This window comes from Lissotriton vulgaris, chromosome 12 (assembly GCF_964263255.1).
Source record: "Lissotriton vulgaris chromosome 12, aLisVul1.2, whole genome shotgun sequence".
NCBI classification, from domain to species: Eukaryota; Metazoa; Chordata; class Amphibia; order Caudata; family Salamandridae; genus Lissotriton; species Lissotriton vulgaris.
Genome location: NC_141700.1, coordinates 260,239,060 through 260,253,960, shown reverse-complemented (window position 1 = coordinate 260,253,960; position 14,901 = coordinate 260,239,060). Strand labels below are relative to the sequence as shown.

General features: G+C 42.2%; 1 protein-coding gene across 2 annotated transcripts; it reads right to left on the bottom strand.

The window, feature by feature from the left end:
- Positions 1-9,538: 9,538 nt before the first annotated feature.
- TRIP13 (thyroid hormone receptor interactor 13) lies at positions 9,539-12,317 on the bottom strand. Of its 2 annotated transcripts, none has more exons than XM_086947805.1 (2): positions 12,167-12,317; positions 9,539-11,688 (listed from the first exon to the last, which is right to left on the bottom strand). In XM_086947805.1, the coding sequence occupies exon 2, from the start codon at positions 11,616-11,618 to the stop codon at positions 10,320-10,322; it is 1,299 nt and encodes a 432-aa protein (XP_086803931.1). In that variant the 5' UTR covers positions 11,619-11,688; positions 12,167-12,317; the 3' UTR covers positions 9,539-10,319. The 2 variants fall into 2 exon arrangements, with proteins under 2 accessions (XP_086803931.1, XP_086803932.1); XM_086947806.1 differs by lacking the exon at positions 12,167-12,317 and adding an exon at positions 11,776-11,856.
- Between the last annotated feature and the right edge of the window lie 2,584 nt (positions 12,318-14,901).

The following is a 14,901-nucleotide window of genomic DNA, read 5'->3' as shown; positions in this document are numbered from 1 at the left end:
CATATATACACATCGATGACACCAAAAGCCATGTTTGTTTCTTTATCTCAATTTCAAGGTAGTTGTCTGAAGCAAACAACATTCTAAACAAACATTGCTCATTCTCCTCTTGGGTGTGCCTCTTAGTTACATATTGCAGAAGCCATGATTTCAAGCATATGTCACTTTTATTTAACCTTATCAAAAACTATTCTCACTAATTAGCAATCTGGCAGGATATCCTTTCCAAAATAAGCAATTATTTCTCGGTTCTGTTAAGGTTCATGGTCACAAACCATACATAGTTTAGAGAAGACCGCCTTGTATGCCGCTGCACCTGGACCTGTGTTTGAAAACTAACTCAGCAAGGCAAGAGCTTCACGTTTATCTTTAAGTGCCCATTTTCACAGAAACGTGAGCATGTCTCTGAAAACCATTCTAAAAGTACATTTCTAAATGGAGAATCTACTGGTAAGGTTGACAACATTTCAAATCTATATGTGTAACTTTCCTGGCTTCCAAGCGTGTTGTCCCTTTTGTTATTTTGGGAGATATTACATACTTTTTAAAAAAAAGCAGCATTTGAACACTCACATTCCTACTGTTCCCTGTGCACGTTCACTTCAGACCCGGAATATGTGTGAATATTTATGACATTCTGCGCTTTAAATGGGCAGATGCTGGTTCCCAGCAATGGACCCTAATCTAAAAAAAATACAAATAATATTGATTGGATACAGATGATAGCCTATGAGAGGTGGCCAGATAAATGAACAACAATATAGTTCTAACTAGTTCGACTGCATCTTCAAAGTGATAACTGATGGAGTGGTGCAAACTAGTATTTTTATTAATAGAATTTCACAAATTTGGATCTGAAATTTTAAAAGGGCTTGCTCGTGGGTCATAAACTGGTCTTTAAAATTGTTCAAATTAAACTTGTCACAATTAAGCAATTTAAGGGTGCTTCATTTTTCACTTTCAATGTGGACAGCCATTTTATAAAAACTTAAAGGACTTTGGCATTCAAATTACCATTCTATCTCTCTTCTGCGTTTTAATTTGAAAAGTCCTCCAATGAACAAATAAGAAATAAAACATTTGCAATAATATTTTAATTGTAGGTTCAATCATTCGTGTCTGTGGTCCCAATGTTTTCTATATTATCCTTAATTTCAAGCTTCTGTCTTGCCCCAAGTGAATGAGAGGTTCAAATACCCTGCTTTTTGCTGACTATGGAGGACCGTGAAGGCAGAGAGACTTCTGAAACCCAGAGACGACAGATAAATTGGCTTTTCTAGAATGGGGATGTGATACACTAGCTGGGGTGAAAAAGGCACCAGACACTCGGCAAGATATTCCACCCTGCCACTGCAACCCAGAACTGCACAGAGAAAGCTGTGACTGGCCAGTGATGTTTACAATTTACCAACAGAATGCCCAAGGCAAAAGTTAAAGCCATCATGCTACATATTCAAACTATTGCAACACCCTTTTTCTGGAGCTGCCAAAATACCAGCTATCTAAATCACAGAATATAAAACCTCACTGCAGATATCCCCATAATTCTCTGGTTCGGGGGGAGGGGGGGGTCTTCTTTAGCTATTATTTACAAAATAAATCTATTCAAATGTCTGTGCTTTTCCCAGCACGTCTTGCAACTGCAGGGTCCTGTATATTAACAAGCACAAATTAGCCCATACACTCCAACTAGGATTCTATGCTATTTTGCAGAACTCAAGACTGTAGTCCCTCGTATCAAAAATGCCAGAGCAGGATACTAGATAAAATTCGAAAGATTGAGCTCTCACTGATGGCCCATCCACCTCCATCAAAGACCGGCCCGCTACTCAGTAAAGATGATGCAAACCCACCCAGTCAACCTACCTACAATTGGCTAACCTTCACTCCCACCACTGTAACTGAAATTACTGAACTAACCACCGGATCCAAACCCTCATCGCACCTTGAAGACCCCATCCCTGCGCAACTGGCAAAACAACGCAAACACTCCTTAGCCCCCACCTGGACTAGGATCAGCAACAGCTCCCTAGAAACAGGAAGCATACCGGACTGCCTCAAAATAGGACAGGTAACTCCACTAATAAAAAAGGCCACTGCTGACCCCAACGATCTTAGCAACTACAGACCTGTATCCAATCTTCCTTTCCTAGCAAAATTACTAGAAAAATGTGTTCTCCGTCAACTCACCTACCACATGGACATCAACAACCTCCTCGACCCACACCAATCAGGCTTCAGGAAAGGATGTAGCACAGAGACTGCCATCCTAAATGTCATAGATGACATGCACAAATCACTAGACAAAAACCGCTGCTGTCTACTCATACTACTGGACCACAAACTACTCATCAACACTCTCACAGATAGGGCAGGTGCCAATGGAGTGGTTGCACAGTGGTTCACCTCCTTCCTACAAAACCGATCTCAAAGAATAAAAATAGGAAACTTAACGTCCGACCTACACCCTATAACTAGAGGTGTCCCCCAAGGGTCAGTGCTATCACCCGCACTATTCAACATCTACATGGAGCCACTCACCATCATCCTTAAACAAACCAACATTCCCTTCCATCTCTATGCCGACGACACCCAGATATACCTAGAAACCTCCTCCCTAGCAGACATGCAAAGACTAAACATCACCCTAAGAGAAGTACAAGAGTGGCTATCCCGCAACCATCTGAAACTAAATCAAAACAAAACGGAAATTCTTCTCCTAGCCAGCAAGGAAAAGACCCTGCAGATCACGGAATGGTTAAAGGCTATTGATGTTCTAGACTGCACTCTCATCCCAGCAGACTCGGTGAAGTCAATGGGTATCACTCTGGACCCTAACTTGGATATGATTAAACACATCAAGAGCACCGCTAAAGGTGCCTTCTTCAACCTAAAGCTACTAAGTAAAATCAAACCCTTCATCCAACCAACGGACCTCAAACAAGCCACGCAGTCCCTTGTCCTATCCAGATTAGACTACGGAATCGCCACCCTCACAGGCACGGCTAAACTACACCTGGCTCCACTTAGAACAACACTAAATGCAGCAGCCAGAATGGTGTCTGGAGTGAAGAAATATGAACACATCACTCCCGCGCTAACCGAACTCAAGTGGCTCCCAGTAGAAATGCGAGCTAATTTCAGAACCGCCTGCCTCACACACAAAGCTCTACATAACGGCAAACCCACCTATCTAGCTGCCAAACTCAAGAAAGCGGGACAGACAAGAAACCTCAGAAGCACTAACTCTCTGCTTCTCATCCCTCCGAAAACCTGTAAACAAAAGGCTCTATCTAGGTCCTTCACCGGAAATGCGCCCAAAATCTGGAATGCCATTCCCATACACATTAGGACGAACTCTTCATACAGAGCCTTCAAGAGCAAGCTCAAAACGCTCTTCCTCAATCAAATCCTCACGAAGTAAAAACAGATCCTCTTTAACTCCCGACCACAGAACAAAAGACCAGAAACTACGTCAAAGCGGATTACCGAACCTCCTTAGACCTTGGACTCACTATTTACCTGAGCACTCCTGAAGTAACAATCTGTTTATAACAATGTAAACTGTTTACATCAATGTTGTAAAGCGCTTTGATACCTCCGGGTCTGGCTAGCGCTATAGAAAACTCAAAAAATAAAAACAATAAAAATAAATACTATTCATTTGTCTTTCGGGACATGTAACCTCTAGGCAAATTTAACACTTTGCCAAAGGGATTAAGAACCATCATTGATCAAGTTGCTTTTAGATAAAAGTGAAGAGAGCTGAAAGCATGACTCCTCCACAAAAGTTGATTTTCCATACTCTTCCCTGGTAGTATTAAAATCTGATTTTGACAACTCAGAGCCAGAACATCTTTGAGTACCCAGGCGCTTAAGATATTCCCTTCCTCTACCCCTATTGACTGCAATCATCCAGCTTGTCCCACCTTCAACGCCCTCTCTAGAGCCCTTTTTAAGGGAGATCTATCAACCCATGTCCTGATGTAGAATAGCATGAAAGGCAGGGTGGACAGGGTGGCCCTGTACAACCATAAAGCAACCTCCTTTAAACAGATAATTGGACCCTGATTTAACTCAAACACCTGCTTTAAAAAAAAATTAAACCAGATAATTAGCCTTCACCGATATCCATTGCAGTGATCTACCCACCCTCCCAAAATGGCTAACATCCTTTCTGTCAGGCTTGAAAAGGATACAAGCTGGATTCCACGAGAGCGAAGATAAATCCTCCTAACCTCCAAAAAACAGTACCAGGAATGCACAGTTGGACACACTCCTGCTAGCTGTTCTCTAAAAGTATGGGGGAAAAGCCCAAGGAGTGTCCACCACACTCCCCATATGAGGGGGGGGGTGGGGGGGGGGGGGAACAGGAAGGAGGATGCTGGTCTGGTGGGGTCACGCTGCAAGAAAACAGGGCATGTGATACACTACTAAACAACCTTTAACTCAACCAATTAATTTACATTGACATGCGCTTAGTTTACAAGGCTCACTTACCCCAGTGAAGTCCACTGGCACCTTTAACTGGAGTAAACAATATATCAAAAGGGGGAGTGAAGAGGTGGTGCTTAACAGCACCAAGGTGGGCGCATCCTCCTCTCCTGAAAGTACAGATCATCAACAAAGTCCACCTCACGTAGAGTTAGTGTATATCCTGGTGTTCATGGAATACACAATGCGTGTTAAAATACCCCTCACACACCAAAAGGGCCTTTGGTGTCATGCTTCATCATTGGGGTCTTCCCGCCCCGCTGCGGGACGGGGCAGTGCTACGACAAGCGATTACGCTGGAGCACCTTTTTATTGTGGGTGCTATGTGAGTGAATAGGAGTGAGTTTCGGTAGGGTCAGGAGTGATAATTAATAAAGTGATGTTAAAAAAATACCTGGCCTAGTGGTAGAAAAAAACTTTTTAATAGACACTGGCTGGTATTGTTAAAAAAGTGATGCGGAGAGATAAAGCAAGTTAATGGGCTTACTTTCCTGTGCGGGTCAACATTTTTCCGGGCCACCATGCCCCTTAGTCAGGACCGGGGTCAGATCCCCCCCGTCACTCACTAATGTTTTACCACAGATAAATTAAGGTGTATGTACAAAGAAAAGTGATAATGTTCTCTTTATCAATGTGTATAAATATAAATTATAGATATACGTATCCCTAGCTTATCAGAAGTTTTGAAGTAGTAAGCTTAGGAAGGTTGGAGTCAGTGCCCCATGAGCCAAGACTGGGCGAAGGGTATTTTGAGGGTCCAATCAACCCCCAACACATCGGTGCTTCCTCCTTCGTCCGAAGCCATGGACGAAGGAGGAAGCACCGATGTGCTGGGGGTTGATTGGACCCTCAAAATACCCTTCGCCCAGTCTTGGCTCATGGGGCACTGACTCCAACCTTCCTAAGCTTACTACTTCAAAACTTCTGATAAGCTAGGGATACGTATATCTATAATTTATATTTATACACATTGATAAAGAGAACATTATCACTTTTCTTTGCACATACACCTTAATTTTTCTGTGGTAAAACATTAGTGAGTGACAGAGGGATCTGACCCTGGTCCTGACGAAGGGGCATGGCGCCCCGAAACATGTTGACCCGCACAGGAGAGTAAGCCCATTAACTTGCTTTATCTCTCCGCATCACTTTTTTAACAATACCAGCCAGTGTCTATTAAAAAGTTTTTTCTACCACTAGGCCAGGTATTTTTTAACATCACTTTATTTATTATTACTCCTGACCCTACTGACACTCACTCCTATTCACTCACATAGCACCCACATTAAAAAAGGTGCTCCAGCGTAATCGCTTGTCGTAGCACTGCCCCGTCTCGCAGCGGGGCGGGAAGACCCCAATGATGAAGCATGACACCAAGGGCCCTTTTGGTGTGTGAGGGGTATTTTAACACGCATTGTGTATTCCATGAACACCAGGATATACACTAACTCTACGTGAGGTGGACTTTGTTGATGATCTGTACCTTTAACTGGAGGTCTTTGCAGGCAAGAATAACCTGGGAAGTCTGATGCAAGGTTAGATAGGATAGGACCATAAACAGGACGCACTCACACACCAAACACAAACGGAAATAAAGAGGAAAATGGATTTGAGGTGCGCTGGCCGGCTCTCTAGGGGGAGGGGGGGCCATACACTCAAGAGGTGTGCCGCCCGGCCCGGGAAATGAATACCAAGCGGAGCGAGCACACTTAACAGGGCAAAAAATAAATCCACACTAACCAGAAATGACCATCCGGTCAACACTATTGTGCAAATGCGAGGAACGTGAAGTGCCTTGTCCATAAGCCGGTGTAAATACCCTCCAAAGCACTTTGAGGGCCGACAAATTGAGCAACAGTGTGGAGGGAGATATACAAGACCCTCTACTCCAACTGTGAATGGGACTCTGGCGGGGGCTTGTGAGCGAGCGGGAAAGAAAGGCTTTTCAGCACGAAATGCCGAGGGTGTTCCACAGCGCTTTTCGAATGAGGGATAGATATCGGAAAGCAGGAAAAGGAATGAAAATTCCACCTAGACCGGAATATAGTCGGGTAACAAGAACAAGCAGGAACGGGCCAGCGACGCCGGGAAAGACGCTGCTCTGCAACCAGGAAGCAAGGAAGGGGCGTGGTACCGGAACAGTAAGCCAAGCAATGGCTTATGCTTAGACGCGTCCCTTTACGTAACTAAGGGAGCGTCTCAAAAGAACATCGAGTGATGTTTTGCAAGTTAGGGAGTGTGTGGAAGGACATAGGGGAGACCCAGACTAAACATGTCAAGGTCTTCGACGCGGCCCTCGCCGCAAAAATTCTAACACTTTGAGTCAATTTCCAATCACGTCTTTATAGTCAAAGTTTTGAATATCTGGGCCAGAGACATCACATTTCTAGCTTTCAAAATATTGCTGCAGAGATTAGCATCTTTAATTTACCTTAAAGGGCCAACATCCCAATCCATACAGAAAAATCTAAGGATATACCTGCACCACAACACCATTTCAGATATCTATTTTTAGCACTTTTCTCAATAAGCTACCATGGTCTGATAATTGACTCAATTAACTTATTCACTGCTAACAAGCTCCGGAATAGTTACATCTCCTCAATGACCCCTCAAATCCCAGCCCCAAGGAAAAACCTTAACCTAAAATCTTTTTATTTATTCCACTTGTTAAAGGATGTTCACAGTCCTGGATGACCTCCACATCCACCTTGAAAATAAATAATACTGCTACCCTGGACATCACCATTAAGGTCTACGCTTGGACGAGTTCTGTAACTAAGTCCAATAAGTGACTGACTGACTGACAAAACTCCTTTATTTAACAAACAAGAGCAGGTTTTAGAAGTAAGTGCGGTCAAATCAAAATTCCCTTCTGATTGGATGCCATGCTTAGAACACCCAATAGAGTGTAGATTAGCCAGCATTACAACAAACAAAAGAATATTTCCATTCCGGCAAAGAAAATGCCAAACATTCAACAAAAGAACTATTCCATATCTACAAAGAGATGGTGATTCCCATCTTTTCATTCAACGTCCTGGTGCCTTTCAATGAAACCTGTGACAACTTACTATCCTAGTGGGTCAATAAAATCAGTGTTCTACAAGGGAGCATTTCTCCCCAGACCAGCGGCCTGAGAATCTCTTGATGCTCATCCCAGCAGCACATAAATCTCGATACCCAGCCCTCCCAACTCTGAGTTTACTTTGCACGCTATAGAAGACGCGTGAAATATACTTCAGTCCTTTAAGAATCCTTCCCATACCTGCAACATTTACAATACGGAGGTTGTCAATCTGGGCCTCCCAGCACTGTTGGTACTCACCAATAGGCTAATTAGCTCTTTCCTGACTAGCGGATTCATTTCTCAATCTTTTAAACATGCTTTTATCAAACTAATTTATAAAAGAACATCTGCAGATCATGAGACTTGTTAACTACTGACCCAACTACAGACCACTAGGTGTAGCCCAGGCATGAATATCTGCTGTCTCCTGCCAACCACCATCTCACCTTGAACCCAATAGTCTTCTGCGCAAATTCCAGGCAGACATCATAGCAGGAGCGGCTTGTGTCAGGGAAAGGAGACGCGGGACAACAGACAAATATTATAGAACCTACCTGGCGCTCTCAAGGATCGCGCTCTTCTGCTCCTCTCCACTGCAGGCATAGGCGCCCAGACTGCCCTGTGGCCAATCCTGAAGCTGCTCTCATCATTGAGAGCTGCTTTGGGATTGGCCAGAGCAACGAAGAGTTTCGCTCCCAGACAGACTGGGAGCCTGTGCCTGCTCTCTCCAAACCGGCAACGCAGCTTGGGTTGCAGCGTTTCAGTGCACATGTGGCTTTGGCTGACCTGAGACATCCGGCCAAACTCACATGTGCAGTGAAGACAGTGCTCACCACTTCCCCCTCCAGCCGGACATCACCCTGGCCCCACCCCCAAGGCTCAGCACAAGAAAAATAAAACTGATTTTATACGGTTTAATTTCTCACATCATTGAAAGTGCTGGCAGTGGGTGTGATGCTCCTCTGCCACAGCGGAGGAGCCGCCACTGAATCATAAGGGACCCAAAGACATGTTACAAAGTATTAGAGAAGAGCTTTGTAAATTTATGGACAATGTCAATGGACAATGGATGTTTCCCTGTGCCTTTATAGTCCTGGATTTGTCAGCAGCATCCTACATTATTGACCGCCACATCATTCTTGGGAGGATTCAACTCGCTTTCATTGCATCTAGGACTGGAAAATGGACCTCCGAGATTCAAGAAACAATTGAAACCTGATATTTTTTTCCAATCCCATGACTAGCCCAAAAGGGGTAAGCCTCCTGGCATTCTAAGACATGGAGCCTGCTGGATGGACTTCTAAAACAAGCCACTCTACCGGAAGCCAATACTCGGATTCTACCCAAGAAATTTGCATCTTCACCTCAGATTATTCAGTATACGTGCTTCTTTTGTCAACTATAGACTTTGCTGTTTGACCCTATACTGCTTTTAGCTGATACGTAGAACTCTAAGGAGGCTAACCTTCAGTGGGCTGTAGTACTATATAAAAACTTAAATAAATGAAACTCATTCATTAACCATGTTACCCCCTACTTCAAGTCGACTCCCTAAGCGTAGCAACAAAAAAATGTTAAGGTTAAATTAAGTAGGTTAACAGTTAAGCGTATCTAAACACTTAATGCAAAAGATTAATGTCTCAAAAGATTGTGTTCAGATTTGGTAAATATACCCAATGAAAACATTTAACCAACTGACGAACACTGAACAATGTACTTCAATATATTTTTAAAACAAACAATACGTATTTCAAAAGTGGGGTCATAAATTACCTTTTAAGAAACCATTTGCAGTAAGTAATACTTTTTTTTAAGTTCTAAAAATTGTTGACAAGTTTGGATTAGCAGACAATTTGATGTTCTGGTAAAAAGAACAATCAACACATATCTTTCACACACTACTTAAAATATCAGTGGAGACTATCCAGCGCAAAGAAACAACCGTACATTTTTAAAACTATGGAAGCCCACATCTCAAAACTAACTGTATGACTTTACTTGATGTATTGATCCTAAAAAAATAAAAAAATTCAAAAGCACATGCGACTGCTCAAAGCAACCAGCATCACATTGAACACTTTAGGTACATGTGAACGTATTTATTCCCAAACACAGGGTCAATCATGGTTCTTAAAACAATATCAAAATCATGAATACATCAGGTCCCGCAGAATTAATTTTATCAACGTTTTGAAAAGCTACTAACATCAGCGGACATCATGAGTTGGTCTTCCGGAGATGAGATGTGATTTTAGGGAAGGGAAATATAACAGAGTAATCTGGGTGAATGACAATCAGCCAGCAAAAATTAGTTATCATAAGGGAGTCAAAACATTTTGGTGAATGGGGCATCGTGAACATCTGAAACGTTTGGGTTAAATGAAAATATGTGAAGGGGAAAAGTTGTGAAAGAAGGTTTGAGAAAGCCTGCTTAGAAAAGTGAGAATAGTAGGAGCACAAATGTGTATTTAACAAAGGAAGGCTTCTCTAGTGAAATATGTAAAATTGGAAAGGCATAAGACGGAGCAGTCCTCAAAGGGATCTTAAAATCCAAACAAGCATGCACTCAAACACAAAAGACCTTCACAACACTGAGGGTAGATTAGATAAGCTAATTATTTGTTTTTATCTTGAAATTCATATTGTGAAATATAAAGAATAAATGCAATTTCTAATGGAAAACTCGCTTGCTGAATATGATGAGCCAGTAATGAATGGATATCCATTTGAAAAAAAATAAGCATTTCACAGCTGATCAGTTGTTTTCAACAAGCTTGCTTCTTTCTTCAAATTGTTTATCCACTATAAGTGAGAGAGCTTGAAGAAACTGCTCCATGGTAACAGCTGGAGATTGAACATAAAGTGCATGAGCAAGAAAAGGAAGTTTTCTCAGCACCCGGCCACTCAGTCCTTCACTTTTTCTGGCAATGCTATTTAATAAAAGACTCAGCTTCGACACATTATTTTCCAAATAGCCAATCATCTCTAGATCTCTTAAAGTTAAAAGCTGCTGACGTGGATATATTATTTGGCACTTCATTAGTTCTTCCACACAGGAGAGATATATTTTGAAGATGGCAGCAGCGGAAGGTGGCCCAATGTATTGTTTTATATCAGCTCTATCTACAAAGGCCATGTCGATTTTGTCAGTGATGTTGGAGGTGGTCAAGATGACAACATTAGGATACCGCTTTATTTGGTCTATTTGAGTCAATACAGCGTTAACAACACGTATAGCATCCGAAGGCTCAGTACCAGCGCTGGACGCAGTACGAGCTGCTGTAAGACTTTCAACTTCATCAATTAAGACAAATACCAAAGCATCTTTGTCATCAATCAACTGCTGAATCTTCTGAAACATCTTGGTTACGAGTTTGCCACTCTCTGAAAACCATTTTGAGAACAAGCTGTGGCTGTTGATTTCTATTAGCTGCCCATATCTATATCGGTATGACAGCCTGATCGTTAACTTTTGAGCCAGAGCTTTGCACAGCGAGGTTTTACCAGTGCCTGGAGGTCCATGCAGCAAAACAACTCTGTTCCAAGTAATTAAGTTGCTATCCACCTTTTTGTCTGAAAACAGCAAAGTCGTCGTCACGTAGTCAAGCAGGTGAGATTTTATTTCACTTTCATAAATAAGACTCTCCCAAAGACCGTGGTACTCTGCAGAAGGAAGTTGCCAGTGATTAGCTGCTACAAGATCCTCATTCTCTTCTTCCAAATTTTCAGTAGCAGGACCCTCTTCATTCAAGTGGAAGATGTGAATTAGGAGATGGCACTTTGACAAATCTATAGGATGGCGGTCTTTAAGTTTTAAATCCGTGTCCACAATAGCCACAGACTCCACGTGTTTACTGAGAAAGGCGTCATCAAACTCGTTCCAGGTATAATCTCCGAACACCATACAATGCCTGTTAAGTAATTTTAAGACTTGGGCTTTCACATCATCTTTCTTGGCAGCGCTGCTAGATTTCTGATGAACTTCGATATGAATCTGCAGTGTCTCGCATAAATTCGGCAACGCCTGTTTCAAATCACCGGCTGCGATTTCCATCGTTAGTGTAATATTCGTGTTTGCCGCCGATGTAATTCTCCAATCACGCTCACTTTGCCTGAGCGGAAATCTAAAATAAAAATAAAAAGCCCAGCGTGAAACGCGAGCACAAACTAAAGCGGTTTTCACGAACAATACACTCAAAGTCCAGTTAGACCCATATCGCAACAGGAGCCCGATTAAGAGGACGGATCTGTGCCATGAAATCTCTCATATGCAGGCAGCCACTCATATTCCCGCCCCTAGTTTGAAGCTCCGCGCGCGAAACGTCCCCTTGGTGGATAGTTGGCAACCTTCTAATGAACATGGACTGCTGACATAATTCTGTGCTTGAAATGTCTATACATAGAGTTGGAGAAGAACAGACTTAAGATCTACTTTAGATTCGCAGGTGTAATAAGGACGGGCGCTACCTATAATAGTGTATTTTGAAGTCGAACTGGAAAGCAGGTAAATTGAGCTGCTTTGGTTTATTAATTCAACAACATAAAGCAGTAGAGCTCCATTAACTATCACGTGAATAAAATTAGAGATCAGCGTTTTCTTACCCAAAACATGTAATGAATATCTTGAATAATGAAGTGCTCCATGGGAGTCCAGTACCATGCCAAAATGGCCGTCAGAAGAGCGAAATCCCATCTAAGGCTCAGCGGCCTTTGACCCCGCCACAATGTTTAGACAGGGCGGCCATCTCGGAACGGCATTGCGTCGCCTTCAGCGGTTACAGAGCGTGTTCGTTTAACTCCTTATTTATATGAGTTTACTTATCTTTGATCTTGACGGGAACAACGACACCATATCTCACCATGCGTGCTAGAAAGCCGTTTACTTCCTCTATTACAAACTCGCCTCTCCCGCTTAACTATGTAGAACAGATTTTCAGGATAAAAAATTGAGACGTCTATAGACTGAAATATATCTAAATGTGGGTGTTGCTATGTAATATTTTGCGTTTGCTCGGGACCGTGTATCGCCCTGAGCTTCGGCAGTTTTCGGAGGTCTTGCCTATTGGGCAGCTAGGAGTCAGGACAGGAGCACATCAGCCCGCCCACTTCAGGAAAGGGGAACTTCGGCTCTAGCAGGCAGAAGTAGCAGCTCGCCGAGCTGAGACGGTAGCTGCAAGCCTAGGACTGCACTCCTAGTTCTGTTTACGGCAATACTTTACTTTACTATTTGACCTGAAAGACTCAAGAAATTAACTAAATGTAGGGAAATGGAATTAATAGGTTGAGGAAAGTATCACAGTAATGGAAAAAGCAAGGGAAAATTGCAAAAACAAAAGTGGGACAAGGAATAATTGCAGGATTGAACAAGCAGTTGCAATGCAATAGGTCTCGCATTAGGAAAGTTTGAGCCTTAGGTATTGTAAATGCATAGCTGCCAAGGTTTCAGATTGCCATGTAAGACATTTTCATGATTTCAGTGAAATTATGAGTGACATTTTAACGACTATGAGTGACACTTTCTCGCGAGCACAAATCATGCAGTGAAGACGCGGGAAAGATATAAATATCAGAAATTACAGCCTTTTGCGCAACAAGAAACTCCAAGAACTTCTAGAAACTGCTGCAGACCACCAGAAATGGAAGGACACTAACCCTAGTGCATAGCTGCCAATTTTCAGATTGCCCAAGTACTACATTTCCAAGAATTTGGTGCGCTTATGAGGGACATTGTAGTGCCAAATGTGTGACACTTCAAGTGACATTTTCCTACAAGTGAAACTGAGGAATAATGTTCATTTAAAGAGATACATATTGGAAATTACCACCTTCTGAGCAGTGAGAGACCTAGTAGAAGCCCTGAAAACTGCTGTAAACTCTTGAAATGGAGGGTCTTTAATTGATTTGCATTTCTAAAGTGGTTGTACTATAGTGATTTCTAGAAAGATCATTGACACCTTGTGATGACTGCTGCCTGATCACTTTTCGGGAGAACTGATCAGACCCCTAATCTGTGGCAACTATGGTATGCTGGAGAAACCTTGCAGTGGTTACTGAGAAAGACGTACATCAGTCAGGCATTATTAGGTTTAAGGCCCTACCAATATTGCACCAGTGTTTAGACCTGTGCAGGTAAAAAATGGCGAACACCTTTCAGAATTAATATTTCTTTTGAAATATAAACCCACAGCTACAGATACATCAAGTGTTTTTGAGTTGTCTAAAATTGACATAAATTAGTTTTTAAACAAGCCACCTCGGCTGAAATATTAGATTAAAAAAATAAATAATACAGAATGACTCATTAGAACATTAGATGCTGGTACGCAGCTTTGAGTATAAGGTCACTCGGAACTAGTAGGTCGGGTGCCAGATCCCACAAGCAAATCATCTATAAAACTGTGTGCTTTGTAGAAAACGGATAAGTTCCTAAAGGGGTTGGTTACGCTACCAACGTGAGCAATGGATTATGGAATTTAAGGTCTGTGCTTGGTTGTGCACTTATTTTTATTCTCTGATCGGTTAGTTTTGCAGCCTTGCACTGGGTTTGCCACCAAGGTTACGTTTCAGTGTAATGTTGGAAAATAAATGTGAATATGTGCCAGTATAACTGGTGCTCATGTAAAGCCCTTGAATACCTTTTAGTAATATACAATTGTAAAAGAAAAATGTTACCCAGAAAATGTGATTTCTCTGCTCTGGACTGAGTGCTTCCATGAGTGAGGGCAGGTCTATGTCTCTAAAATTTAAAGAGCTGCGAGGCTCTTACTACTGACACAGCTCGATAACAGTAAAATCTGTAATACTGTATTTGTGCACTCTCCATGACCTGACACTGTGCCAGGAACACAGGTCTGGTGCCTCTGGACGGGCAGCAGGCATGAGATGATCTGCTTTGAGGCTGAGCCTACACGCAATCCAGAGAGACAGGGGCAGGAACGGCTGGTAAACAATGTTAGGGTCTGGTGCAGCAGGTGAATCCCAAGAGAGTGCGGCCATGTGATTCAGATTCAGATTCAGAAATACTTTATTCGGATTGCAAAAAATCCATAAAAGTCACACAATTACAAAAAATACATTTTAAAATATTTCCACATTTTCCACAGAATGGTTAAAAAGCTGCAGGTAATGTACAAGCATTAATGTAAACAATCAATATGATTCAATTGCTAAAGTGCAGTCCTATGTACTAAAGTGCAAAGGCAGTTGGGGCTTTCGACATGTAAACATTTCATGGGGATTCCATCGATTTACGTGCAAATAAAGTGACTTTCAGAAATGAACTTACACGAAAAATCAGTTCATCATTTTCTAATTTTAAAAGCCTGGAAAAGGATTGG